Source organism: Aspergillus ruber (genome assembly GCF_000600275.1).
Source record: "Aspergillus ruber CBS 135680 unplaced genomic scaffold scaffold00032, whole genome shotgun sequence".
NCBI lineage: Eukaryota > Fungi > Ascomycota > Eurotiomycetes > Eurotiales > Aspergillaceae > Aspergillus > Aspergillus ruber.
Genome location: NW_024467328.1, coordinates 60,189 through 87,892, shown reverse-complemented (window position 1 = coordinate 87,892; position 27,704 = coordinate 60,189). Strand labels below are relative to the sequence as shown.

At 48.9% G+C, this 27,704-nt stretch overlaps 9 protein-coding genes across 9 annotated transcripts; 5 read left to right on the top strand and 4 right to left on the bottom strand.

Annotated features, from left to right (window-relative positions):
* Positions 1 to 2,740: 2,740 nt before the first annotated feature.
* On the top strand, positions 2,741 to 4,619 carry EURHEDRAFT_546146 (T6SS phospholipase effector Tle1-like catalytic domain-containing protein; the record flags this gene model as incomplete). Its single annotated transcript, XM_040787459.1, has 4 exons — positions 2,741 to 2,845; positions 2,900 to 3,546; positions 3,619 to 3,763; positions 3,833 to 4,619. The coding sequence occupies 4 exons, from the start codon at positions 2,741 to 2,743 to the stop codon at positions 4,580 to 4,582; spliced, it is 1,647 nt and encodes a 548-aa protein (XP_040635356.1). The 3' UTR covers positions 4,583 to 4,619.
* A 327-nt stretch (positions 4,620 to 4,946) lies between these two features.
* On the bottom strand, positions 4,947 to 5,740 carry EURHEDRAFT_416166 (ricin B-like lectin). Its single transcript, XM_040782885.1, has 4 exons — positions 5,573 to 5,740; positions 5,403 to 5,509; positions 5,253 to 5,346; positions 4,947 to 5,195 (listed from the first exon to the last, which is right to left on the bottom strand). Exons 1-4 carry the CDS (start codon positions 5,680 to 5,682, stop codon positions 5,057 to 5,059), a joined length of 450 nt encoding a protein of 149 aa, XP_040635355.1. The 5' UTR covers positions 5,683 to 5,740; the 3' UTR covers positions 4,947 to 5,056.
* A 1,033-nt stretch (positions 5,741 to 6,773) lies between these two features.
* Positions 6,774 to 12,721, bottom strand: EURHEDRAFT_518197 (putative NF-X1 finger and helicase domain protein; the record flags this gene model as incomplete). Its single annotated transcript, XM_040786645.1, has 2 exons — positions 6,774 to 12,453; positions 12,645 to 12,721. 2 exons carry the CDS (start codon positions 12,719 to 12,721, stop codon positions 6,774 to 6,776), a joined length of 5,757 nt encoding a protein of 1,918 aa, XP_040635354.1.
* Positions 12,722 to 15,150: 2,429 nt separating this feature from the next.
* Positions 15,151 to 15,739, top strand: EURHEDRAFT_416164 (uncharacterized protein). Its single transcript, XM_040782884.1, has one exon. The coding sequence runs from the start codon at positions 15,197 to 15,199 to the stop codon at positions 15,692 to 15,694; it is 498 nt and encodes a 165-aa protein (XP_040635353.1). The 5' UTR covers positions 15,151 to 15,196; the 3' UTR covers positions 15,695 to 15,739.
* Positions 15,740 to 15,902: 163 nt separating this feature from the next.
* Positions 15,903 to 16,874, top strand: EURHEDRAFT_464461 (SGNH/GDSL hydrolase family protein; the record flags this gene model as incomplete). Its single annotated transcript, XM_040784963.1, has 5 exons — positions 15,903 to 16,029; positions 16,079 to 16,118; positions 16,169 to 16,247; positions 16,296 to 16,686; positions 16,741 to 16,874. The coding sequence occupies 5 exons, from the start codon at positions 15,903 to 15,905 to the stop codon at positions 16,872 to 16,874; spliced, it is 771 nt and encodes a 256-aa protein (XP_040635352.1).
* A 386-nt stretch (positions 16,875 to 17,260) lies between these two features.
* EURHEDRAFT_464449 (uncharacterized protein) lies at positions 17,261 to 17,605 on the top strand (the record flags this gene model as incomplete). The annotated part of the gene is made up of 1 exon (XM_040784960.1): positions 17,261 to 17,605. The coding sequence occupies one exon, from the start codon at positions 17,261 to 17,263 to the stop codon at positions 17,603 to 17,605; it is 345 nt and encodes a 114-aa protein (XP_040635351.1).
* A 387-nt stretch (positions 17,606 to 17,992) lies between these two features.
* EURHEDRAFT_464444 (complex I 24 kDa subunit family protein) lies at positions 17,993 to 18,940 on the top strand (the record flags this gene model as incomplete). Its single annotated transcript, XM_040784959.1, has 3 exons — positions 17,993 to 18,115; positions 18,212 to 18,502; positions 18,551 to 18,940. The coding sequence occupies 3 exons, from the start codon at positions 17,993 to 17,995 to the stop codon at positions 18,938 to 18,940; spliced, it is 804 nt and encodes a 267-aa protein (XP_040635350.1).
* Positions 18,941 to 19,303: 363 nt separating this feature from the next.
* Positions 19,304 to 26,094, bottom strand: EURHEDRAFT_464377 (putative SNF2 family helicase; the record flags this gene model as incomplete). The annotated part of the gene is made up of 5 exons (XM_040784951.1): positions 19,304 to 19,607; positions 19,671 to 24,605; positions 24,663 to 25,406; positions 25,464 to 25,608; positions 25,665 to 26,094. The coding sequence occupies 5 exons, from the start codon at positions 26,092 to 26,094 to the stop codon at positions 19,304 to 19,306; spliced, it is 6,558 nt and encodes a 2,185-aa protein (XP_040635349.1).
* Positions 26,095 to 26,297: 203 nt separating this feature from the next.
* Positions 26,298 to 27,654, bottom strand: EURHEDRAFT_508039 (putative polyadenylation factor subunit CstF64). Its single transcript, XM_040785880.1, has 2 exons — positions 27,392 to 27,654; positions 26,298 to 27,343 (listed from the first exon to the last, which is right to left on the bottom strand). Exons 1-2 carry the CDS (start codon positions 27,441 to 27,443, stop codon positions 26,532 to 26,534), a joined length of 864 nt encoding a protein of 287 aa, XP_040635348.1. The 5' UTR covers positions 27,444 to 27,654; the 3' UTR covers positions 26,298 to 26,531.
* Positions 27,655 to 27,704: the final 50 nt, after the last annotated feature.

The following is a 27,704-nucleotide window of genomic DNA, read 5'->3' as shown; positions in this document are numbered from 1 at the left end:
GCCTCTGGACCTGGTAGCACCTCTATTCTCCCTGGGAACTGGCTATTGGCTGTTTGTGTCGTGCTTTCAAAACCCTCGGATGGGTCTGCTGGTAGGGTATTGGCTAGTTGTCGAGCTAGATGCTGTCCCAGAGACCATGGTCCTCGGTTGCTGCTTTCTGCCCATTGTCGGTTCCCTGGGGTCTGCTCCCCAGGCTGGGTGTGCTGATCCCCTTACCGCCACTCTATATTCAATATACTCCACCCAACCTTGCCAAAAATTATTAACTACAACCATAAACAATGGCCGAAGCAATCGGAACAGCAGAAGCTGTTCCGGGGCTAGCAGAAGCTGCCGCTAAAGCCTCTCTCCAGCTCTATCAGTTTTTCACAACAATACGAAATGCACCACAGGAGATAATTAGCATTAGTCGCGACATCAAGAACTTCAATTTGCTCGTGTGCAACTTACAGGGCGCGCTTGCGTCGCCAGATATACAGGAGTTCGTTGATCAGGACGGTGAGATTAACAGAGCGTTGAAGGATCTGCAAGATCCCATGGATAATTGTCGGTTGGCGTGTGATCGGGTTATGCGCAAGTTGATTCCGCATCTTCAACTCGAGGATTCTGCGCATAAAGGTTCCGGGAATGGGTCGAAGCGGCGGATGAGACGGGGTGATGTTATGTGGTTCTGGAGGCGGAGGGAGGTGTTCGTGTTGATGACGGACTTGGAGCGCACGAAGGCGATGTTCTCGGATGCTATGGGAAGTCTTACATTGTAAGTGGATGACTCTTATGGGACAATTCATACCTGACAGCTGGAAGACTACTCACATTCCGAACATCGGCCATAATGACAACCTCTGCAAATGTCCCGATGAGACATAAATTCGACGATGATGCAGGGTCAGCAATCGTCCATTTTGCATCCGCGGTTGAATCTGAACAGCCGTCAGATACAAGCTCGGCCACAACCCTGACACCATCAGAAGCTAAAGCCGGCAAAGAAAATGATCCCGAATTCACCAGGGAGCTCCTCCAAGCGGTGCGAGTTGGCTCCACGACCTTAGTGACGATCATGTTGAAACAAGTCGACATCAATGCTCGAGATCCCCTCGACGGACGCACGGCTCTATCAGTTGCAGCTGAGCATGGAAATGTCAAGATGGCAAAGTTCCTCCTAAGCCATGGCGCCGCAGTGGACATACGGCAGTACAGCTTGGGCAACCATTATATAGATGGCGAGCACCCTATTCTGTTCAGCGGTCGGTTCCCGTTGCATTGGGCAGCATTGAAAAGGCACAGCAAGATTGTGGAGTTACTCTTACAACATGGAGCAAATCCTAATGCTAGGACTAGCTCTGGTCGCCCGGCACTACAGGAGGCCTGTATGGGTGACGATCCAGAGTCAGTCAAAGTATTACTAGATAATGGTGCTGACGTGAACGCGAGAAGCTATAACCATGTACACGTTGACCCTTTTAAGTTTAAAATTTTCATCAGCTAACCTAACGTAGGGCTGGACCCCATTACACGAAGTTGCTCATCTTGGTCATTTTGAAATCCTCCAAATCCTTCTACACTACAAGCCCCTACTCGACATACCCGTGACGCACGAACCTCAAGGAGCGACACCATTATACTTCGCTTTTCGAGACAGAAACATCGACATCGCCAACCGGCTCCTAGCAGAAGGCGCAGATCCCAACGTCCCCATAGTCGAAGACATCACGCTCCTCCACTTAGCTGCCACAGCAGGCTGGATAGAGGGTATCAATGCGCTTCTCGACAGAGGCGCTTTGATCAATCCCCGCGATGAGTTTCTTCGCGAAACTCCCCTGCATAAGGCGGCACGGAACCTAGAGGAAGTGGCGATTAAAGTTCTATGTGCACGTGGTGCCGATGAGAGCTTGAAGAATCTTGATGGTCTGGATTATCGGGGTCTTTTGGAATGTGCAGAACGGCACCCGGATGAATGGCGTGTCGGGGATGATATGGGTACATATTGCACCTACTATTGATCCTAGAACTCCATTGAGTCTTGTGGTTGAGGCGCATTCCAGGCTCGTCGCGGCTCTCCAGTTGTATATATGGCGTATTACTACCTTGAAAGAGATTATATATCATTCGCACCCTTCAATCACCTTCTCCAGGCTATGCTAGTCTCGGTTCGATCATTATTCCACATCAGACAGACAGATAAGCCTATGCGGGACTAGATGATAAGTTCGCAGCCGGCCCCATGAGAACCGCTATGCCAATAGGTTTAGGAGGTTCTCAAAAGATCATTTTAACGCCGGATACAGCTTTTATCTCTACAGCACGCCCCGGAAGTGAGGCCAGTGATAGGATACATACTGAAAGCCTTACAGGAGCATTCCAGGTAGCCCGATTCATAGGCTGAGCCATTCTGATATGTGCATGACCATCTACCAAAAGGCACATGAGGTCTATACAATCTCCTTTAACCTGGAAGAGAGTAGTGTAGTCTCTTTGTGGTTCGATGCTAAATTCTAATTACAACCAGTTCGGCTTGGGTCTGCGATAGTTGTCATCAACCTGATCCAATTGTTACAAGCGTGACGCTAAACTTCGCCACGTGCTGGTATCAACCATGGATACGCATCTTTGATGACAACACCACTTTCTGGAGCTTCCAGAAAGAATCGAGGACTCTGCTAAGACCTGCTGTGTTTATTTTCTCTCTTTATGCAAGAGTCCATTGTGCAACATATCGACAGTGCAGAAACAGATTCATAGCATGGAGCGAGCCGCAATAAATAAGGAGTTTGTCCTGTGCTTCGACGGCACAGGATACAAATTCCGAGGCGACGAAGCAGATAGTAATGTCCTCAAGATCTACCGAGTAAGTGAGTCTAGTACGAGCCGACTGTTAGAGCAGCCCTTACACCCATAGAAGATGCTTGATCGCAATGACACCCGTCAGTTTCATTATTATCAGCCTGGGTTTGGAACGTATACCACCTCAATTTGGATGTCCCGTGGCACCGCCGACAATTCCATCAAGAAATGGTATTTTAATGCAAAAGACGCTGCCTTAGGCACGGCCTTTGATGAACATGTCATGGACGGTTATAGATTCCTCATGCGCTTTTACTGCCCCGGGGATAGGATTTACATCTTTGGCTTTAGTCGTGGAGCGTACGTCGCGCGCCTGCTGGCGGAGATGTTGGACCATGTCGGCATTTTAGAAGCAGGAAATGAAGGGAAGGTCCGCTATATCTGGTCTGTCTTTGCCAAGTGGGGGCAACGCAGTAACAGGGTGGATACTGATCAGAAAGAAAAAGACGAGATATACCAGTACATGAAGGCATTACGGGAGACTTTCTGTCTTCCAGTATCGCAGATCCGTTTTCTAGGGTTATTTGATACCGTCAATAGCATACCACGGTTCGAAGTGTCTCGCGACAAATTTAGATTTCCTTTTACGGCGAAAACTTCGGCCAAAGTCATTCGGCATGCGGTCGGTATTGACGAGCGTCGCGCGAAGTTTCGAGAGGATCTGATGTCAGACTCCAATTCAATCTCGCTGTCAGTTCGAGAGAGGTTGCGTGATCGCCTGGGGCGATATCTGCGTCTCCCTCATCGACAAGAAAGTCACTCTGATCAGAGTCCTAGAATTGAGGGTCATAGATCTACCACGAGCGAATCCCCTGGACCAGGGATTTCAACGGAAGAGACATTCTATCGGCCGGTTTCTCGTTCCCGTCGGCAAGCTGTGAGCATTGGTGATCAGCGAATGCATACTGAGTTTCGAAACGAAGTCTCATTGCAGCACCCGGCAGCAGACTCGACCGTTCCAGCAACTACGTCCACAACAGTAACTGATCAGTCCCTTGTGCGGCCTAGATCTCCGTACGAGTCTGAGGGTTGTCCTTCCGAGGAAAGCGAGGATACCACTCAGGACATCGAGGAGATTTGGTTTCCTGGATGCCATGCAGATATCGGCGGCGGATTCAAATTGAGTGAAGATGAAGACTTTGCGCTGAGTCATGTGCCTTTAGTATGGATGGTTCATGAAGCGCAGCGCGCGGGGCTTAGATTTGATCCTACTAAATTGAAACAATTCCACTGCTTTGATGATTCAACAAATGATAATGACCTTCGGCGTTATCCGCAGCAAAACAATGTCAGCCAGGGAAGTGAAGCGAATGGCGAAGAGACAAAAGAAAGATCTAAATTCAAGTATGCGCTTTGGAGAGCGAGCACGAACGGTCAAATTCATGATTTTCTACGATATGGCCACGGTGTCCCGTGGCCCACTGTTCTATCCTGGCAATTGGTGGAATACCTTCCATTTCGGAGGATGAATATGCAAAATGATGGATCCTGGAAGCCCATTCGATGGCCACTCCCCCTCGGGGAAAGACGTGATATCCCTAAGCAGGCTACAATTCACGGCTCAGCCATTCGTCGCATGGAAGTCAATCCAGAATATCGACCTAAAAACTTGATCCGAGGGGGGAAAGGAAAGAAGAAAATCCCCGAAGTCCATGGCATCGGGGACTGGGAAGTGCACGCTGATTGGGGCTGTCCAGTGCGAGAAACCTATCGCCGGAAGCAGCCGAACAAACCAAAATAAGCAGGGCCCGTGGCTTACTTTGTAGAATAGAGGGACTTATCTTGGTCATTACTTAGTATTGCTCCTTAGGCTTAGAATCTTATCCCGTTGCAGGCCGGTAGCTTAGAAGATGGGTCATATCTCGGGCTCCATTGGGCTGCAACGCCGTAAAGCTTTATAGGCCTTGGACGTTATTGATTGATCAAAAATTGCGCTCCGACGGCGATGACACGAAATTGAGACCACATGCAGTAGGTGTCATGAGACTAAGGTGTTGAAATGTCACAATACTGACAATAATGATGCAATGGATTTTGCACTGGAAAGGAGCTGCACTCTCTTCTCTACTTGCTATTGGACACGCCTGTGCGAAATGTGTGATAAAACGCGTAGTTGATTGCTAGTCTTGCTAGTATTGTTGAAATAGTTTGTTCAAATTTAAAGCAAAGCTTGATTGGCATTTACATCATAAGTCCACAGTGAGAAAGCTGCAGCTTACTGGGTTGGCTTGAGCCTCCACTGTTGGTTGGCGTTGTCGCTCGACCTCGCAGGATAAGCTAGGACAGAAGTCTTGTTGTTCTTCCCGGAGCGCTGGACGTCAAAGACGGATTTGGGGAAGGCAACGCTGTAGATACTGTAGGTGTAGTATGGTCAGATTTGAGACAGTGGATATCAGTCAGGTTCCACATACTAATAGGCGCCGTTGCCAACCTCGACAAACTTCCATCTCGCATGCTTGTCAGTTGGCGAGATCAAGTTTCCGGTAATCTCATAGGTGTCCTGCTCTGCGATGATGTTAGACTCAGGTGACTCTGACTGGCTTCAATTGGGATTATCATACTCGGGGCTGTCACGTAGGTACCAGCCTTGTTGGCAAGGATTAAGTACTCGTCGTTACCCGCAGACACAACCTGCCACTTCTGGTTGACGTTGTCGAATTTGGACTCACTGTTCGATTGCTTAGAGGACTTTCACGCCGCCAATTTAAAACTTTCTATGAGAGGCTCTTACTATGTCTGAACGGCAGTTCCATTGGCAGTCTTCGAGTCGTCAAGGTCCAGCAGTAGATGGCTGTGCTCGACTTCTAACAAGTAAAGACCGGGGCGGATTTGGCTGGCCATGGTTGTTTAACAGAGCGAGTTTGATGGTTGGTCAATTGAGTTTGGTAATGAAATGCTGAAGTTGGAGTGGACGATAATCAGGTTAGCAGAAGAAGAGGCAGGTATTTATAACATTCTGAGCAATGGCTTCAGCTGGTCGTCCATGAATCCAGAGGCGGGATTTCTATTGAATTCTACAGATGACGCTGTCTGTGTCAGGCATCCAGAGCATTTTGCCATGCCACTACGCATAGGTAGTCTTCCGTACAATGCATCCTTAGCCTAGATTCAGCCGCCTAGACCATATCACGCAACATAAATAAGCTGAATTCCCGTGATCGCCAAAGGGTTTAGATAAATGTCACTGGAGGATGCAGACCAGAACTCCGCCTGGGCTGAAAAGACAATATACTTTCTGCAGATTCAGCTGAAGAGATCCAAGCCAATGCGTGATATGTACGAAGTCACCGCCATTGCAAAACCTATTGAAACTTGCATATACCTGAGCCCCGACAATTTCAGGTTTAATGATAGGAAATTCATCGGTCCTGTATAGACAGAAAAGATCTTGTCAGCCAAAGCGCCCTTGGCCGGCTATATACAAAATCAGGTCGCCTTCACGGCCGCAGATGGTTATTATTCACCGGCAGGTGCCTGTAAATTCAGCTTATGCAGGCTAGCAAGCAGCAAAACGCTGCATTCAAATCACCAAAGTACTAAGACATGACGTGTCACACGTACTTTAGTGATCTGCAGTTGTGAACATTGGTATTGGCCTCGTCCTGGGTTTCAATTGAGATATACTCCGTAGTCATTTGAACCCATCAGGGTTGCACCCTGGCCGCGCAACACTCGGTCCCAAAGACTAGCTGAGAGTGGTGGAGCAGACGGCTCTCTGCATCACGCATTCAAGACTCAGGAGGTTGTTGACCACATGGGATGCGATGTAGCCGTTTGCACCTGTAACAAGGATTCGGGATCCCGGAGGCAGGGAGTAGGGCCTTGTGGCCATTTTGAATATATGGGAAACTGGTGGTGAGATGGATTCCACTAGGCAATTAATGGAAGCAAAAAAAGTCCATATACTTATTTAAGTACATCCAAGCGAATCCCTATAATCTCATCGCAGAAAACACATTCTCCAAATCCCCTGCCCGAGTCACTCCATCTGCTGTCTGATGATTCCGTCCCCCAACTGGCGCACCACATTCAGGGCACGCTGTCGTCTGCATTGCTCCTCCACACTCTCCTATCGTAAAGGGGTGTCCATTCTGGCAGTAATACCAATGTCCTGTACCTCGGAACTCACGTGCCATAGCTTGAATAACTGCCATGCGTTCATTGTTGGTAACGGCCGTGTAGAAAGTTAGACCCTCAAGCATCTTCTCAACATTGTCAATTTCATCTGGCAAGCCTTGCGTTTGGCCAGGGTAGGCTGTGCAAAGGGATCTTGCTTCAGTGATTGCTGCACGGCAGTTCTGCAGGTGTGCCTCTGTAGCTTCTGGGGGAGAATGAGACCGCTCCAGGGCATGCAACTGCGCGAGAAATATATAGCCTTCTGTCTGCTGAAGGATTCGGCTTGATTGTGTTGCCATTCTGATGAGCTCCTGGCAATCTTCTTTCGTCTTGTCCAATTTAAGCTCAACCGTCACGTTTGAAGAAGTCTTCTTCTTCAGAGCTAACAAGTCGGCCAAGAGCGCCAGATCAAGTCGCACACTGAGTGCCGTTCCTTGAAGAGCCCCTTTTGTTTGGAGCACGTTGTTGTCGAAATCAAACGCACTGGTCAAATTGTTGCTTTGTCGAGCATACCAGACCAAATCGCGAACTCGATTAAAAGGCTGTTCATCCACATCGACACCTCGGCGGTACTTGTTGACTCGCTTGTGCGTTTCAAGAATCTTCTTCCATCTCTCTGGCGCAACCACGTTCATTATTTTAACCATCGTGCTGACCTGCTGAGATCTCGTGCCACTAATTTGACAGCTCTCAGGCCATGGTAGCCTCCCCTCATTCTTGGCATTTTGAAGCTGTGCAATCTGTCGAGGGACTTCCTGAGCCAAAGGTACATACTCCCGGTTGAGGTACAAAATTAACTTCTTAGTTGATTCATCCAGAATTGCACGACGGACGAGTCGACCATATCTCGCAATATCTCTCAGTGGCCCACGGCATGTCGCACATGTCTTGATATCGTCCATAGAAAAAGGATGGACCGCATCTGTAATGGCGATTGGCCGGTCCTCTGCATCAACGTCGTAGTATTTTTTCAGATCCATTTGTGCATCCATACTTTCCACGGTTAGGAAGTGGCCACATTTGGGAAATACACAGGGATTCTCATCCAGGTTGATTTCCTTGTATGGTTCACCGAGGATGAAGTCCACTCCATGATTCTTGACGTCCTCATCTCCGCATATCTGGCAGTAGCGACTAGACGGACAACTCTCTCCACAAAGAGAAGGACATTGATGTCCACAGTCCAGCCTTATCTCGCATCGACGACTGCAGGGAATGTGGTCGCATGGTGCTGCACAAGGTAGTGTACATGAGCTGTGCGGACACGCAGAAAAACACTTTTCTACGGCACAAGGAGTGCAGGGTTCGTTGCATTTCCGCATACATCTTGAATGACCGCAGCTTACATCGCAAGGAGCCTGGCAAGGTGGACAGGGTTCATCTCCATGGCATCGTGTGGTACATGTGTGTGCACAAGTTGAATGTTTTCGACCGCACTCTTGCTTGCAGGCACCATGGTTGATTTGCACACCCCCAGAATTAGGTTTCGTGACGCACTTTGAACACAAATTCTTGCACTTATGACCGCAGGGCAAGGGTTGGTGGCACATCTTGGTACACGAATATTGAGACAATTCAACATCAACGAAGCAAGATACACTGACTTTGTGATGACAGTGCGGAACTTCCTTCATAACCATAGTTGTACAACGAACTGTTGAAAGGTCCTGGCTCTGCCAACATGGAAGATTAGGCATGAGGTGGCCACATTTAAGTACCCTGTCTTTCTGAAACACATTGACTATACACTTGGCTGGACAAGGGTCACCACATTTTTTTGGACAGGGATGGGTACATCCTTTACGTGGTCGTGGACAACGCTCCAGGCAGTAGACTGCATTATGCAGCATCTCAGAATGGCACTTTTGTATGCAGGGATGGCCACATGATAGACGATTCACACAACGTTGATCACAGCCTCCTTCTGGTGAGACCTGCGGGAAGTCGTCAGGCTGAGAGACAAATATTGGGGTTTCTGGATGTCGAGGACATTGTAACTGCAAAGTCGCACCAATATTCTCATTTTGACGAAGGACCTCCACAACATTTGTCCACATGCCGACATGAATGGACGTCTGCGAATTGCCTATGATATACATTCCATGCTGTGCTCGTGATAAAAGGACGTTAATCCGATTCGAAGTACGCAAAAACCCACATTGGTTCTGTGGATTGCTTCGTACCAGAGAGATCACCACAACCTTTGCTTCTTCGCCTTGGAAATTATCAATTGTCGCTGCCCGTAGGGTTTGCAGTAACGTAGCTTTAACGACAGGATTGCTTGCATCGTCATCTTCGAACCCCGCCTTGTCAAGTTCGTCCTGGTCTCGTTCTCCCAGTGCAATCGCAAAGGACTGACTAAGTCTCTGGCGAAGTCGATGGAGCTGGCCGAGATATGGAGTCAGAACTGCAATATCGCCATTTTTGTATTTCCCTTGTCTGACGAGATGGTTAACGAGTGCTGCCGTCATCTCAATCTCGTATTTGTTCCAGTGGGAAGTTGACACGGCATCTGTACTCGAGGCGTCATTTTCAAACATGCGATGGTCAAGCCAGAATAGTCTCTTTCTCATCCCAGCTACTTCTGGATGCCGTAGCGTAGACGGTGCATCAATGAGCTGTGGATATAACGTATCGCGGACCAGTTGTGCAATGGATGGATGCATCCGGCGCTGGGTTTCCAATGTGCTGAATGGGAGGCCAGAGCCCATGACACTCTCTGAATCGACCATTCGTTCGAATAGAGACACATCCAAAGAGTACTTTTCGCCTCCACGACGATTTTCCCGAGACAAGTCGTAGTTTTGCACCTGAGGTCGAAGCTGGAGATGATCACCAATAAGAATAGCATGCTCAACCGATGGCAAAAAAGCTGTAAGGAGATGAGATTCAAGGACTTCACCAGCCTCCTCGCACAAAACAACCTTGGATTGGAGACGTTGGAGCATATTCAAGTTCCGGGCAAGCCCTGTGGTTGTAAGGCCAATGATGTCTGCTTTGTTCAGACATCGCAGACGCACTTCGTCACGGATATTATCGAGCTCGGATTTGGCTTTAGAATGGGATGAGGCGAGTTTGATGACTTCTTCATGCATCTCCGCTTTTATTTCGGCGCTCCAATGGTTGAACAAAGCTGCTCGCTCTGCTCGGGACATCTCAAAAACGCTGACTCTGTCGAGTTGACCCACGGGGCGAACAGCCCCATTGTGTCGTGGACCAGTATGCAGCCATGTCTTGATGAGTTTTTGAGGGTCTTTATCAGGTTTTTCAAAATCATCTTCATCATTCCCAAACAGCTGGTTGTAGTGGTCGGGATATTGCTGGTGAAGATAGACCGACAGTCGAGAAAAAGAAACATTTTTGTTCAAGCCAATGGTATCAAATTCGTCCTCATTTTCCTCAAGTTGCCGATACAAATTCCGTCGCGCCGAATTTTCCATCTTCGTTTTTTCGAAATTCCTGGCGACATTTCGCAGGTTAAATGGCTCCACTTTCTCTGATTTGGACTGCGATCCAATACGAACAATCTGTGATGTCACATTCTTGTCGATTAGAGCCTCAAGCAGCTGGTCGAGCGCGTGGTTAGTGTAGGTGACACAGATGATCGGTCCAAGTCGTGTCTTCCCACGCATTTTGTTTGCTAACAGTACTTTGATGAGCGCAACTCCGGTGTAACTCTTCCCAGTACCGGGTGGCCCTTGAACAAGTCCAATTTTCCGCTGGAGGCAGTTGACAAGAGCAGCAGCCTGGGCATCGTCAAGACTTGAATGCTGCTGAAGATATTGTAGGTCGACTGGCTGACCGGGACGGATGGAAAGACCGGCACCTTCATCCATCACACTACTAAGATCAAAAGCAAACCCAGGCTTCCTTGCGTATGAAGGAAAGGAGACTTCTGGTCTTTCATTTGTAGAAACGAGAAGGTCTGCAAATGGGAGACCACCAGTCCGCTTCATTGACTGCAAGGCGCGAAGAGTTGGTCCAAAGGCAGGAAGAAGGACACCGGGAAATTCGACAAGAGTGAACCTCGAAGCACCCGAGCTGTACTGATCAAGGATGCATTGAATACCCCTGTTGCCGGAATCGGTGAGTTCCAATGAGACTGTTGCAGTAGTTGATTCTTTCCACAGCCCATCCGACTTTGCATGGGGTTTGTTTCGGTCTCTCTCCTTCCGAGGCGAAGGTCTCGGGGACTCGGTGACGGTGCAGAAAAACACCTTCTTTCCCTTGATTATCAAACAAACGAGTGCCCCATGCTGTAGACGTTTCGACATCCGCCACCAATTCTCCCGTTCCTTAGCTGATGATGCTTTGACGGCAGCGGTGGGTTGCGGAAAACTAATCTCAAAGTGAAAGCCCAGAAGCTGGTCGAAGGAGAGCTTCGCAATTTGAACATCACTGTACACATATGTGCGCTGCTGCGATCTTTGCACTTTTGAATGTTTCGAATGACTCATTTCGTTGTGGATCGCATCTCGAAGCTGGCCGATGGTATCCTCACGTAGCAAGCGGAAGTTCCTGTCCAGTAGCCCATCTAGCCCACCAACATGCCACTGCGCTGGATTGATAACGGGGAGGTACTCAGCACGGTTGCACGAGATTTCCTGGGAGCTGGGCATAATCTTGATGTTACAAATATCTCTATGGTCATTGTCATGGCGGCCACCAGGGGGTTCATGGTGTATGACAAAGGAGACATTCGACGTTGCTGCTTTTGGCGTCTTCTTTGCTGCAGAGGGTAGGGAACTTCCGACTTCTAGTCGACACAACAGACGATCAAGATGCGAGCGCGCATTATAGATGTCGGTCATGTTAGTGCTCAAGGCAAGAAACACGCCTTCAAATCTTTTGGCCTGGGCTTTAAGTGACTCTTGAACGATTGCTGTCGAGTTTAAGTCCACGATTTTCGAAAAGACATGGACAGATACATCGAATCGTAAGGCACAGTCCTCATCTTTATTCGCCGTTTCCAAAACATCACAGATGTATTTGAATAAGCTGGAGGCTCTTTCCCCGTTAAACCCGAACAAGAAATTATATATCGTTCCAACAACCTGCTCCAGAACCAGCGACGATAGAACATTTGGATGGGAGACTATCTCCAGGAAAGGCAACATCTGTTTCTTGAAAACATCCTCTTTTTGCACGGACGCCATGGACTGAAAATCTTGACCGACCAGCTCTTTGATTCGCACCAAACCACCGTCACGAGCGAGCACTTGTATCACGTCCTGGCGTATACCGGCATCGACGTCTATCAGTCGCCGAGCATCCTGGAAAAATGATGCTAACCGGCCACGAAGGGGCCTGGCATTCACCACATCGAGTGGAACATCCCTTCGCCATGTTCGGAATTCTCGCTCGGAATTTAATAGATCGGTCGGTTTCGATTTGCGCTCTTTTGGATTGGTAGCAGGAGCGTAGCTGCCTTTTACGTGGGGATACTTGCATTTCTTGAACTTGCAATCTCCTGAGTTTGCGAACTGACGGCATATCCTATATATGTCAGTAGGTTTCTGGAATAAGAGACATGGGAACCAACTTTTTTGTATTCATGATGCCGCCCGAGAACAAAAGCACGTCTGTTGGTGAGTCGGACACTGGAAATGACAATGGTGATGAAGTGTGAAAAACTGAAGAGCTTAACAATGTCAATAGAATCTTTTCTTTCTCTTTTTATAGCTTACCTCGCAGAACCATGCAAACTCTGGAATTTATGAGAATATCCAAGGCAGAAGCCCAACACATAGCTGTGTGTTGCCATATCCTGATACTTGCATTCAATCCTTTAGCCTCGGCGGCAAAAACCAACAATATGGCCAGCCACGGTTCTTCATTTGTCCCATGTGTTAGCGTTTGCCAACAGTGGCGACTATCTCAGCTAGAAAGCTGCCGTTGAACAGGCAAATCCGAGGCAGTGTAAGGTGCGGCGCAGTCAAAAAGCTTCAAGCACTCCTAGCCACCCATCCTGCCCTGAGTTCATTTCTTACGTCGACTAAGCGCTCATAGTCATTGAACATATTCTGCCCTGTCTCTATCTCCCCTCCCTCCAGTAATGCATAATGGGTTCTCTGAGTTCCAATTGCTCTGCTCACTGTGTTGCTCCTGTATGTGTATTGCTTTATAAAGTAATCAGAAAGTCCTAGGCAACCCGGCTGTGGCACAGCTGAGTGGGTGAGCTGTGGCCAATTATACTAGCACATGGCGATACATCCTGACGGTCGTGGAAAAATCAAACAGGTATTGTTGGGCATAAATTGAGAGACGGGGAGGCTTGTACATGCACATATAACGTGTACGTTTGCCATATTAAGTAGGCCATGCCTACACACCCGTAGTCGTTCGGATCGACATATTCCTGATTCTGCGCATGTGCGGAATCGGCCAGTCGTACATATACCTTGCGGTCTGGTTTGCTGATAAACATGTAGACCCAGCAGATCCTGATGGGACTTTACTCACGCCATAGACAAGACTCTTATCCGACATATCAGGTTCCTAGGAGATAGAGTCTAGGGGTGCTGAAAGCTAATGTGTTGGCTATATTTGGTCATGGAAACGTTGAAACTCAGCCTTGTATTAAAGCACGGAACCGCCTAGGTTGCTCCCCCATAGGCTCAGTCATCCCAGAGTGAATACTGGAACTGAAAAGAAAAGCCGTTAACTTGTTAGAAAATCCGGTACACATGTCACGACACACTTTACAGTCATATACCGCGTCATATGGCTCCCAAATACCACTCAAACAGTCAATTTGGCACTTGAGCCGGCGTATCTGTGCTCACCAACCGAAGACGTTAGCGGATGTCCGCCAGGAAATGGAGTTGGCGGGGTTGGCGTCTTGGACCAATATACAATCGATGCCACTTAAGTCTGACGCGTCCACCTTTCACCCGTACTTTGCGAATGCATGCTGTTATTGTCATTCCGTTATGAGGCAAAGCTGTCCGAGAACCGTTCGGGTCAATGACTTACTAGCATCCGCTCAGTCACCAAACATGTAAGATGATTCCGTCATTCGGCTTCTTTGGCTGTTGCATAATTAACAATCTCACAAATATTCTACTTTGTTTTATCGGCTCGCAGCTTAAATAGGTTAGTGGTGTTGGTATGAATGTTCTCTGGAACATGCCAATTCAATTGCAATATCATTGTTAATGGATCTAGTGGTGTGTATGGATATGGGTGAAAATCAGTGATGAGAAAGATGACGATTGAAACAGTCGGCCATGATATTGCGATAGTTACACAACAGGACGAGGCTGCTTAATGCCAGATTAAACCGGAAAGTTGGCTGACTCCTGATAGTCAACACAATTGGGATTCTAGAGCAATCAGGTCAACCGATTTCCAGTTTCGGGCTCAATGCTGATCATCTGGTGTGTTGGATCTGAAAAAGATGCCCCATTTGCAAAACAAAACTGGCATATATCAAATTCCTCCATTTCAAATATCACAAGTCTTTCGCGATGGCTGTCGAGAAACATACGCCTCGGCGACTAGGATCACGGCTTCAAATGCCTACTCTAGAAGTGAATAGGGCAGTTGTAGGATACAAGATGATCGACAAACAGAATGAATCCATGTATAAAGAAAATGTGAGTCGGCCATACCGCGGATCAGAACGGAGTAGATTATTTATGTACTCCGTGAATAGCAATACATATTATCGGGTTTACAGTCACGGATGTATTCCAAATGATTATGCATTCTTTGATTGACCGATCTAAGCAGACACCCACTGAGGATCAGTAGGACTACTACTATGTCCAGTTGAGTATGTGCGCCAATGCTCGACAGGGTATGTGGATCAAACATTCAATATGTATAGCTAACTCAGCCTGTATCATCCTTGGTATTCGCCAGACCATCCGTATCTAGCTTGAACTGTAGGTGTACTCCGTATAGCCGCCGCAAACTGTCCTCGGTGATTCTCACTTGCCGCCTCTCGAACCAATTGTACACGTCCACTTAATTAAGTGATGCCTTGAGACCTACCGTTTTGAGATATACAAGTAGTGAAAAGCAATATTAAAGATGTGTAGCGAGTGGCAAGCGAGCCACCAAGCGAATCAATCAGGATAGTAAATAGCCAGACTATCTATTCATGTAGTTCACTTTGACTGATGCGGAGTACTACTCTAGTTTAAACTTCTACCAGATACTTATGAAAATGTCTCAGTTGCTTCCTCATGTGGATGCCGATTATAACCAGCGTGTCTGGAGGGATGCCAATTAGATGACCTCGCACATCACCGTCAAAGCGTGTTCCAAGAGCGACGATTTCGGAACTTCCAAACAACATGCCCATGATAACTACCTCAAAGCACAAGACGTTGAAGCACAACCCGTGGCAGCGGAGCTAGGTCTATTTGACATGAAGCGTGCATTCGATTACCTGATCTACGCTCTCGAATGGCATCTGGATCCCAAGGACGACAAGGATGGAAGAAGGGAAGCTCAGGCCCCTGAGCTTTTCACACCAGGATTTCACATTCCGGCTGTGACTTGTTGGGTCAAACATACCGGGCGGAAGTTATACGAAGGTCTTTGCAACGGCAAGATGAAGAATCGGCATCCGAGAGATATCCTTAGTACCCTGAAGCATTTCGATCATCCTGCTGAATGGTGGCCATTTTGGAAAGAACGATCAATCGAAGTTTCCAAAGACTGGCCGGATGAGTTTGTCAGAAACGCAGCAGAGCAGGCTATGAAGCATATGCAGGATATCGCCTGAGATGACTTTGTACATAAACGAGAAAATCCGCCTGTTCTTCTGCTAAAGCTCTTTGTACTCCACTATAGAATGGCTCGTCGTAAACATTCCCATGCTAGCTGATTCTCTGTTTGTGCGGGGCAGATTGCTCTCCGCTGAACCGGACGAATTTCTATAAAACTCCCTACAGTTCTTTCTATACGGCCATACGGGAAAGAAAGGCATTATAATGTCTACAAACGATTCAGAGGTTCTCTACAAGCCATACGACCAATTCATTCTCTTTGGCGACTCGATCACCCAGAACTCGTGTCAAAGAGACCTGGATTTTGGTTTCTTCGGAGCTCTTCAAGATGGTTAGTCTTCAACCCAATCTAGTCATCACGCAGATGCTGATTCCTGTAGCGTATATCCGCAAGCTAGATGTGATCAACCGGGGCTTTTCGTATGTTTCACCTGCATTTCCAACAGATCAGGAATGACTGATTGTCTCAGAGGATACAACACTGCCCACGCTGTCAAGGTCTTTCCAAAATTCTTCCCGCAACCTGAGACGGCTATGGTCCGGTTCATGGTACGCCATCTTGCATTGATGTTTCTTTGTCCAGTACTAACCACATAGACCATCTTCTTTGGTGCAAATGACGCCTCTCTGCCCCGGAATGCCCAATATGTCTCACTAGACGATTACAAAAAGAACCTGCAAACTATCATTGAACACCCAGCAACAAAAGCCCAGAACCCAAGGATAATCCTCATAGCACCGCCTCCGATAAATGAGTACCAGCTGGAGTCATTTGACGCAAGTAAAGGCTTGCAGCACCCCAGCAGAACCGCCCACCACGCCAAGTCGTACGCGGAGGCGGCTCGGGAGGTTGGAGCTTCGTTGAATGTCCCTGTGGCTGATCTCTGGACGGCTTTCATGAATGCTACCGGATGGAAAGAGAGTCAGGCGTTGCCGGGGTCGAGGGATTTGCCGAATGATGAGAATTTATCGCAGCTGTTGTCTGATGGTTTGATCCCTTTGGGCTTTGTATGATCTCGCACACTTACTGACTGGGCAATAGGACTACATTTTACGTCGGAAGGATACAAGATCATGTTTGATGTGGTTATGGGGACTATTCGCAAGAATTGGCCGGGTCAGGATCCAGAGAAACTTCCCTTCGTGTTTCCGGGATGGGTCGACGCTCCCAAATAAGTACATGCTCACCTCTTGGCACATTGATATAGACAGTAAATAGAATTTCAGTACATATTTCATTGGCATCCTCAAAAAAATTTAAGTATTTTGCGTGGTGTGTCTGTCATGTGACGTCACTTGGTAAATGCGGACTTCGAGCCCAACGGCGCCACAGCAACTTTCGACAACTGACCACACGCAAGCAAATGCGCCCAGGGATATCATCAGCTATCTGTCCAGTAGCCAGCAAGGCCATAACGCAGCCTTCCCGTATCTGCTGGCCCTCACAGGCATCATACCTACGAATCCTCTCCCGTCCAGCAACGATCACCGCAACTACAATTCCCAGACCCAGAACCAACCCTCCACCCCACCGCCCCGTCATCCAAAAAAGACCCCTGACCATGTCCTCCGACAAGATCCCAGACCGCTACAAGCTCATCTTTTACACCCCGCACTCCCATCTCGAACCGTGCAAGGAAGCCGTCTTCGCGGCCGGCGCTGGCGTCTTCTCCGGAGGGAAATACTCCAAGTGTTGTTTTCAGATGCCCGGCCAGGGACAGTTCCAGCCGGGTGATGGTGCGAATCCGGCGATTGGATCTGTGGGTGCCCTGGAGTATGTTGAGGAGATGAAGGTTGAGGTTATGTGTGTGGGGAGGTCAATTATGCTGAAGGCTGTGGAGGAGTTGATTAAGGCGCATCCATATGAGGAGGTTGCGTATGAGGTGTATAAGATGGAGAATGTTTAGCTGGTCTAGACATGGTTATGAGTTTTGAGTACTCCGTATGAGTGTCTGGCCTCGGGGTTCGTTGCGTTGATAGCGGCTCCCTCTGCCACCACCCGGCAGAGAGAAACATGAATAAAAGTAAAAGTAGGCTAATTGCGGCACTTTCTTCAACAATAGTAGTGATCTCTCAATTGATTATATCTGTATCAAATACCAAAATGTATGTGTCTTACTGTAAGCAAGACGATTGGCACAAAGGCGGGAGTAATCTCTCGCCGCTGATTGGCTGCCCGCAGCTCCCGCAAAACCAGCGACTCGCTCCAACTTTCGACTTCCTCACTGTATCGCAACGCCGACTCCATTTCCCGTCGCTTCTCTCCTCTCTCCCTCTCACAGATACCACCGAAAATGGCTTCGAAGCTCTTCCCTGTCGTCCCTCGGGTCGGCCGTCAATTGTTCCAGCAGCTCCCCAAGTCCCAATGCAGAGCATTCTCCGCTGGGCCGCAACTTTTCAGTGACGCCCTTGCCGTGGTATGTACAATCCGAGAATCGTCGCAGAGCATATTGCAATTATCTCTCCACGGGAATGTTAGAAAGAAGTCGTTAACGAGTTTTCTGCTCAATTAGCACCGCAACAAGCCCTCCAACAACCCGACCCTCCCGTTCAAGTTCAACGACCAGAACCTCCAACTCATCGATGAGATCCTCAAACGCTACCCTCCCCAGTACAAGAAGGCTGCTGTCATGCCTATCTTGGATCTGGGCCAGCGCCAGCATGGCTACACCAGCATCAGTGTCATGAACGAGGTCGCCCGGTTGCTTGAAATGCCCCCGATGCGTGTTTACGAAGTCGCAACCTTCTACACCATGTACAACCGTGAGCCGGTTGGCAAGTACTTTGTTCAACTTTGCACTACGGTATGTTTCTCTTGCTTGGCCATTGTTGTCAATTGCTAACAGGCGTAGACACCATGCCAGCTCGGTGGCTGCGGTAGCACCAAGATCCTCGAAGCCATTTCGGAACACCTAGGCATTACCCCCGGCCACACTACCGAAGACGGCCTGTTCACCTTCATCGAAGTCGAATGTCTCGGTGCCTGTGTCAACGCCCCCATGGTGCAGATCAACGACGACTACTACGAGGACCTCACCCCCGAATCCACCAAGGCCCTCCTCACCGCGCTCAAGGACTCCGCTACCGCGACGGATAAATCGGTCAAGGTCCCTGCCCCCGGCCCGTTGAGCCAGAGAGAAAGCTGCGAAAACAGTGCTGGTCACACGAATTTGCAAGACCCGCCGGTGTGGAACCCGGAGACCATGATGAGAACGGATGGTGCTTTGGACGCTCAGCAATAAACGAATACAAAGAGTTAAAACGCGTTTTCCCTTTTCTTTTTTTCCCCGTTTCTTTTTTATTTGGTGGCATAATGGAATGGAGTCCCGAGATATATCCACCAGGCTTCTATTTGTACAGTACATTGTTCCTGAGGTTTGGGATATCATTTGAATTACTGTAGAGGCTGATCCAGCAGTACAATACAGTTTATTGTCTAACACAATAGATGTTCTAGTATGTGTCTGATCTGAATTCATGGTTATTGGTAAGCGGAGGTCACTTGACTTCTGTCTGTACAGCTCCCGCACTTCATCCAACTCCACGACATAATATCACTCTGACAATGTCAACTCACAAAATAACAAAACGTCACCAAAAATGGCTCAAAACGCATTATCCATGACCAACGACGGTCCCTCGCAGCTAATTGCCTCAGACTCCACGGCCTCCTCATAGCTGACCAACACCGGCTTCCCATCCTTCTCGACAAGCACCTTCTCTCGACGCTCCTGGAAGATATTCACATCAATTGTCAGCTTCACCAGCAGATGATAGACATGGACGTGTCTGGTCTGCCCGTATCGACGGCAACGTCCGATGGCCTGGGTCATGGACGAGTCATAATCGTACTGGGTCTGGCCGAGGAGGGGTGAAAGAAAGATAACGTGGTTTGCGCATTGAAGGTTTCTGACTCGTTAGCAGTTGTTACGATGAATAGAACCAAGGTAGATAGTATAAGGGAGGACTCACAATCCAGCTGCCATTTCACCACCGAGGTTCAATATCAAGACCCGGTTATCTCCAAAGCTCGTTTTCTGGAACTGCTCAACCTTTTGTGCTGATCTACAATCAGTGGGAGATATCACGTTGTGCTTAATCTGTGCTAGTTCCAGGGCTTTGGATGCGACTTCCATCAGTCCTGGAAATTGGATGAATAACAGCGCCCGTTCATCCTTGGGAATACCACGGATTATCTCCACCAGCTTATCCAATTTGCTCCCTCCGAATGTCGCACTCTTGTCCTCGTAACCGTGACCTAAGGTGCTTGCTTTGATGACATTGAATCGCTTTCCTGAACCACGGCAGCCTTCCACGGCGCACTCTTCCCTCAAAATAGTGTCCCGGCCACACTCCACGCAGAGCGCGTGTCCACAGGAACCGAGGACGCTGACATCGTCGAGGGTGTTAGGACAATTCTCACATCCGTCACATACGGGGACTTCTGTGCCGGTTTGTATGAGGTAGACGGTTCGTAGGAAGCGGAGGGCTCGTTCCCGGAGTACCCATTCGACTATTAGATTGCGGAGTGTGGATGTGACTTCGCGAAGGACTAGGTTGTATTCGTATGTTTCGCGCGGTTTCGGAGGGAGGACATATTTTTCGGGCTTGTTCGATTTGAAGTTCTTTCGCCCGGTTTTCTGAGTGGAAGAGTCCTTGACACCGTTACCAACGCCGTTTGTCTTCCTTTTCTTGGATGACTTTCGAGGTGAAAATTCTTCGTCATCTTCGTCTTCAGCATCGTCATCTCTGGCGTCTGGTTCTGATTGATCATGAGATTCCACGACTTTTCCAGAGCTACCATCATCTCGCGACTCAGCAAAGAACATCCTCCAATCGTCATGTCTCGATGTGAAGACAGCACTCTTAAGAAGCGGATAGGCCTTTTCTGTGACCTCACTGTCACCAAAGTCGTGCCTGATGAGACTCTCGACGAACTTCTGGAAGGATTCATATTTCAAATCGCAACTACAATACACCCAGGCAGCCAGCTCAAACTTCATTTTGATATCATGCACGAGGGCGTCAAGCTGCTTCCCACGAATAGCAAGAAGCGTCTCACAAGTGATTATTTCAGGCTTGCCATTATCCCAACGACCCTGCAATGCTAGTGAGGAACATCGCTTGAGTAAGGCCTCCTCTGGACTTGAACTGCTGCCGATAGTCTCGTCCAGTCTTTCGATCTGATCATTTCCGAACTGCCCCTGATTGCGTCGACGAAGCTGGCGATTCTGAGCCATTAGCTGTTTGTACAGCTCGAGGTAAATAGCTCTCTCGGCTGGAGACTGGCTGACCAGAATAATATGCTCCGTGCAGGGTATCTCGTCAATTTCAGCAACATTCTTACGCGCGAAGCGGTCGAGGAATCTTTGCGCGACTTCATGCCGCCTTCGGTGCCATGCCTCGCTATGTGGCGCCTTGAAAGATTGGAAAGCTTCCGCTTCGGATCTATGTTTCAATATCGTCTTCAGTCGTTTACTCTGTGACTGGTCGTCGTCGTCATCATCAACTCCAAGATGGACACCCAGGAAGGGAGCAATGGTATTGACATCGGCAAAGTCATTCAATGGAGGCGTCCCGGACAGAATCCACTTTGCGCGTGCCTCGAGTGATAATAGAGGAGCGAGTCTTTCTGGGCTGGCGTATGTGAATTCGTCAATGACCAGGCGGCTAAATGAAAAAGCGTGTAGCAAGGGTGTTCTGACGGTCTTCCAGTCTTGAGAATGATCTTCGGTGATGTTAAACTCTTTACGATCATTCCATCTGCTTTTCCCGCTTGAGGTGCTGCCCGATTCGCCCTGCTTGCGCTTCTTACCGCGGCCTTTTCTGCAGCAACTGCGAGCATCGACGGAATCGTCTATCGAAGATTCTTCATACTCAGTCTCCTGACCTTCAGAATCTGAATCATTGAGGCCGTCAGCAGCGTTGGCATCAAATGACCCGGTAGCTCGAAGCTTCAGGTGCTGGTCAACATTGGCCCTAAGTCTGTCAGGACACTCGACGTCACTGGCATCAGACTCTTCTTCCGCACTGGATACATTGGCATAGTGCATGTTGGCATATGTGTTCAACTTCTCTCTATTTGCTTCTGTATACACCTTCCCTCTGAGTCGCCTGGACGGGACATACGTTGAATTTGTCTGCTTGTCTTTCACTTCTCGTCTGTTGGCGCGAATCGCCTCTAAGAGCGCATTAGGGCCTTCGTCCATCAAGATTTGGACATGGGTCCTGAGCGAAACCTGGGCATCCTGAAACCAATGATCAAAATTGCGTCCCGCTTTCGTAGGCACCCGCGGCATGCCAGTGAACTTGTGTATCTTCTGATAGTAGCCACCGTTATTAAACACAGACCATGAAACCAAAATGATGTCTGCGTTTTGAACATCCCCGACTGTCTTGCTCGTGAAAGAAGCTGCAGATTGGAATATCAAGACGTTATACCTGTTTCCTAGGAACTTTTCAATTTCTGACTTCCATTGGGGTAGCATAATATGAGGGACGACGATGAGCGTTGCATTTGACGGGATGAAGCCTCCAATCGGTTTCTGAATGCTGCAAAGTTCACGTTCGGTTTGAATGTCAATGAGCCCAAGGATGATAGCGGTCTTTCCATATCCAACATCATCCGCAAGGACGCCTCCGCGGACAACTTTTTTTGTGGTAGCCCTGGCTTCTGCGCGCCACATCATTAACGGCAGAAAAGCCTCCTCGGTTTCCTCTTCCTCGAACGGTGCAACATCATCGTCTTCTTGACCTACCATCCACGACAACGACCGCAACTGTTCTGGTCGCAGTTCCAAACGAAATCCAGGCGGCTGCATCGACTGCGGGTCGTGCTTGTTACTGCTCAATTGAAATTTCACAAATACAAAATTCCTCGTGTCATAAGCATTGGGAACTAATTTCCAAAAGAAAGATACCCCGCTATCAACCTTCGATCCAACTAACTTGTCACAAGCCTGATGCAAAAGGGTTTGGATATTGAGAGTAACCCGCAGATGTCCAAGATCATCCTCACCAACACGCCGGAAGACCAAAATTGGTGATGGTTTTGCTTTGACCTGTCGCTCGTAGAGAGCTGCGTCGTATGGGTCTTCATATGCTTTGATCCAACCTTTTCTGTTTCGACCCCATAGGGTTCGCGGTTTTGGTGGGACGCAGACGGTGCAAATAGAGTTTTTATTGCTGGGAACAGGGTTATTGCGGTTGGTTACCTCAGTCCATTGCTGGAAGTCAGAAAACTCGGCAGCTCTCTGCACTAACCAAGAAAGGTCCTTTAACCTATCTGAAGAATCAATGGGGTCGATGATTCCCCAAGAACCTTTAGGGCCTGGTGAGCCTATTATTGATCCTGGGCCTGAGAATGACAACAGCGTGACATTCGCATCGCGGCATCCAACATTTTCAATAGAGATTTCCGTTCCAGTGTGTAGCTTGGCGCAAGTTATTGGAGCGTCGGGATCGTACGGCGTTAAACGAGCCGTTTGAGCTTTGGTCCACTTTCGGTGATACACATTAACATGCTTCGGTTGAGCGGTTGCTCCGGAGGAGCGCCATGTATGCGAAACCTCGGCGATATTCAACCGCGGCGCATATCCAGTAATACGACGATGTTCCAACGAGAAAACAAACGAATCATTCTCAGCCTCGTTGATCTTGTGGGGGTCCAAGAACAGATACACTGTGGGAGTGCCAGGTGTGGCAGCTTTCTTATGCAACGAGGCATTTGCCGTGCCGCATTCTGGTAAGAGCTCATAAGTTCCGCGAACGTCTAGTTCTAAATCTTCCACATTCTCATCCGGTGCTTGGACGGTGATCTGGCTCCAAATTTCAGATCCAATAAACTGCTTCATCTGCAATCCGCATCTCGCTTCGTATGACATAACTCGAGCTCCGGTACCAGAAAAGGCCATCGTACACCCGGAACTGATTGGCGCACATATTTCCCATTCTCCGTCGAGAAGAGACCCAGAAACGGGGGTCATTCGCGCAACGGGCTTGGAAAGTATCTCACGGTTCAAGCACAGGGCCGGTTCCAACTCCGACGGCTTTGCAAAAACTAACCAATGAATGTTCGTAGAACTAATGACAAGGTTCAAAATTGAATATCTTCCCTGGTAAGAAACAGTCCAATCTTCACTCCGCTTGATGTCCAAAAATCGGAGCTCATCGCCAATTGCTCGTGACACTGCTTCCAAGAAATCATCCCAGATGGCGGGAGGGCAGCCTAAGGAAGTTGTGCGTAGACAATAATAATCGTCTTGGAATATACCGGAGAGAACTAGTCGCGTGGGAAGGATGTTCTTGAGATGACTGACAAAGTCCAGTGGCTGGCTGCGAGTTAGGCTGGACCAGCGTTCGTAAGCGTGTGTCGGGTTGCCGGCGCAGTCGGAGCAGGCTGTGTGGTCACATAGAGTGCATCTTAGGATGCTCTGTCGTGTTGCTGTTTGTCGTTCGCATGTGCAGTATCTTGCGCTGCGTGCGGCCTGTATTTTGAGGTCTGTGGTGTCTATGCTGAAGACATGTCCAAGTGGAACACCGCTCGACACCAACGGATAATCATCTCGCGGCTCGATCTGTTTGTGCTTCGATTGGGCCTTCTTCGGACCAGATCCGTTACCAGGGTTAAGAGCCTTATGCCCAACGATTAACGCCGAGAGGACCGCAGCCCCAACCACTGTTGAGCTCATGGCGTTTCCTGCGAGGTCTTGTAGTTCACGGTGTCTTTCCCTGGTGAGTAGCAATCTGTCCAACGGGAGGCCTTGGAGAGCTAGTGCCTCGAGACCACATAATGGACCACCTCGTGTAGTGATGTACGGAATGCCGCAGGGCGTGATGCAGCCCACGAGTCCGTATGCGCGGGTGTCTGTTTCTCGGTCAAGGCCTTGGGATAGGTCTATACATCTCCTACACTTGTTAACTCCATCTCCTTGCAAGATACAGAGGGGGATTAAGGCTACTCACTCTTTATAATTCATATCATACCCGTTCTCCCCAAGCTTTCGCAAAAAATTCGCATCAATGGTATCCCAAACCCTCTCTGGCAATGACCTAACATACGTCTGCCACGCAAAATCTGGCATCTGACAAGTCCCATCCTCCTGAGACCTACTAATCGGTCGTCTATGCCCCAAGTTTTGCTCCAGCCGATATCCCTGGTGACGGATTTGGTATCTCGCCCAGTTAACAGCCGTCTTGGCTGATGACGAGGTGATATACGCAGCCATGTCTTTCTCGATCTGCTCGAGTCGTCGATCATCGCTGTTCATTAGGAACATACCGGCTGGGGAACTGGCCGGTCGCTTGAAGCCTGTGAAGATGGCAAGCCACTGCTCCATGTCGGTTTCTGGGATGTCTCGCTCCTCCAAGAGGTGGCGGTCAATGCAGAACATGTATCCTCGTTCGCGGGTCTGGGGGAGGTAATAAGCTTTCGTATCGACGGCCATATGCACGGCGAAATATCCGATTTCGTTCCAATTCTCTTTAATTTCTTCCCAGGGTGCATTCTTTACGTTTTCCAAAATCACGATCCGTGGTCTGTATGTAATCGCATACCGGACGATTCCCCAGAACGTTCCGCCAGACTCGCCCTTCTCATCTAGGGTTTTGCGGTTGTTGTTTAGGCCCGAGAAGTCAACGCAGGAGAAGCCGGCGATTATGATGTCAGGGTTCTTGGGGATTTTCTCGAGGGAGCCGTAAGCGGTTTGACTGTTTCAAGTGTTAACAATCGTTCAGGTTTTGTTCGGGCTTAGAAGGACTGCTCACGCCACTCTATCCTTCAACTCAGCAACATCTCGAAACAAATACCGAGGATGAAAGTTCCGCTCGATATACGCCTGCTTAAACGGGACAATCTCAGCACTAAACAGATGCTTAAAATCAAAACACATCCCAAAATCCTCCCTCAAACCTAACCCGTCAGCACGCCACTCTCACCGATCCAATCCGTATTTAAAGATATCTTACTCCTCTGTATCATCTCCAACGCCAACAACGGACTCTCCGTCCCCGAACAAACAGTAACAACCCTCAACGCCCTACCCCCCAAATGCCCCACCACATCCCCAAACCCCAGCTCCATCGCCCGCCTCGTCATGTCCTGGTATATATCGCTCAGCTGGTTCATTGGCGGGAGACCTCGGGCTAGTAGCGTGCGCGGGGACTTCTTGCCGGCGTAGGGGAGGGAGCGGGTGACTTCGGGGATGTCGCGGGGGAGATCGTGGGCTGTAGGGTCTGGAGATGGGGAGGTTGGGGTCTTGAAAGCGCTGGTACTGTTAGGCTTAGTTGTTGGTGGTGGAGATGCGGATGTTTTTGTCGTGGTTTTGGAAGAGTTCCGACGCGTCGAGCAGCGTGAGCGTGCAGTGCTGGGTTTCTTTTCTAGTCGTTGAGGGGCCATTATGGCTTATTAGGGTGGTTTATTTTTAAAGGATCGTCCAAGATATTCCAATGAAAAGGGTTGTCCTTTGTAAAGGTGAGAGAGAGTGCTGGTAGGGTATGTAGGATCACGTGTAGGAGAGGATGAAGAGGGACAAAACAAAGGAAAACGTTTAGGGAGGTTGAGGCCATTCATGTAGTTGATCAGTGAATGTCTTCGTTTATCAGGGAACAACAGGTTTGTATTCACTTCTACTCATATTCAGGTCTACTGATTTGTAATGACTATTATGAATGAATTGACAGTCTCAAGTATACTACACTCGCTGTCCAATATGAATCAAACCTGAAAATCAATCCCTGACGCCATTCCATTACTTGATTCCGAGTGCCCTTTAAAAACGGAAACCAAAAACGACTAGATCGAGTGAAAGATAGAAACAAAAGAAAATGCAACCGCTACCTCATCGCACCTTGCATTAATTGCTGTCGTAGAAGCATAATCTGGCTCCTTTCCATGGGAGGAAGCGCGTCAATAGCTGGCTGCGGCATTGTAAGCACCTGCTGCAAGAGTTCCTCTTGCCCCGGCATAGCAGCAGGCTGCGGCGTCGCCTGAGGAACGAAGGGCTGGTTGACAATCGGGGGCGTAGGAACCGCATTGAATGGCTGGAATGCTTGAGCAGGGGGAGGTGCAGCTGCTGCAGGCTGCGCAGCTTGTTCGACGACCGTGCCCAGAGTACTGTAGTCGACGAGGTTCATGAGTAGGAGAGCCTGGAAAATAGCATATGCGAGCTGGGGAGCCTGGCGCAGCAGCTCCGTGGCCCGTGCCGGGTCAGCCATGACTAGTGATTTCATTTGCGCGAGAACGTCAAGAAGTTGATTAGGCGGAAGAGAAGAGAGCGTCTGCGAGATAGCGTTGGGGCAGTCCAGATGCGGCGGCAGCTCCACGCCCGGCGGCAACGGTGGCAAAGGTGCAGATCCCTGGGGAGCGCTGCCCATCTGTATATCTTGTACTGGTATTTGCGACGGTTGCGAGTAGTCCTCTGGCACGGAATCCTTCTCGTTGTTGTGCGGCCAGTCCACCCTGATCTTGCGGCCCATGATCTCGTAGTCGTTCAGGTTACGGACGGCTGATGCGGCGGCATCTGCGTCTGCAAAATCTGCAAATCCATAGCCCTTGGGTTTTCCTGTTTCGGGGTTCATCATAAGACGGAATTTCGTGACGGTGCCGGCAGAACTGAGGATGTCTTTGACCTGTTCCTCGGTGAGGTCTGGGATTGTTAGTGAGTATACCATAGGCTTTGAAAGGTGGCACATACTGTATGGGATATTCCCCAGGAATACACTCTTTCCGCCTCTTTCTGGAGCCATATTGCGATACAATGTGCTCAAGAGAGCTCTGCTGAGGATAAGAGCAGTGGATTGACGGCGGCAGTGAGTTGATCAGAGCAACACAAATAGGCGATGTCTAAGTATAAATGAGTCGCTATATGTAATGCAATCCGTAAACACTCGCAAACCAAAACCTCCGAAGAAACAGGTAAAAGTAAGTCGTTCGTTGTCGAGATTAAAATGCGTCGCGCCTCTGCAAAGGTGAAGCCGGTATTGCCCCATAGCAGCAGGCGGTGGTTG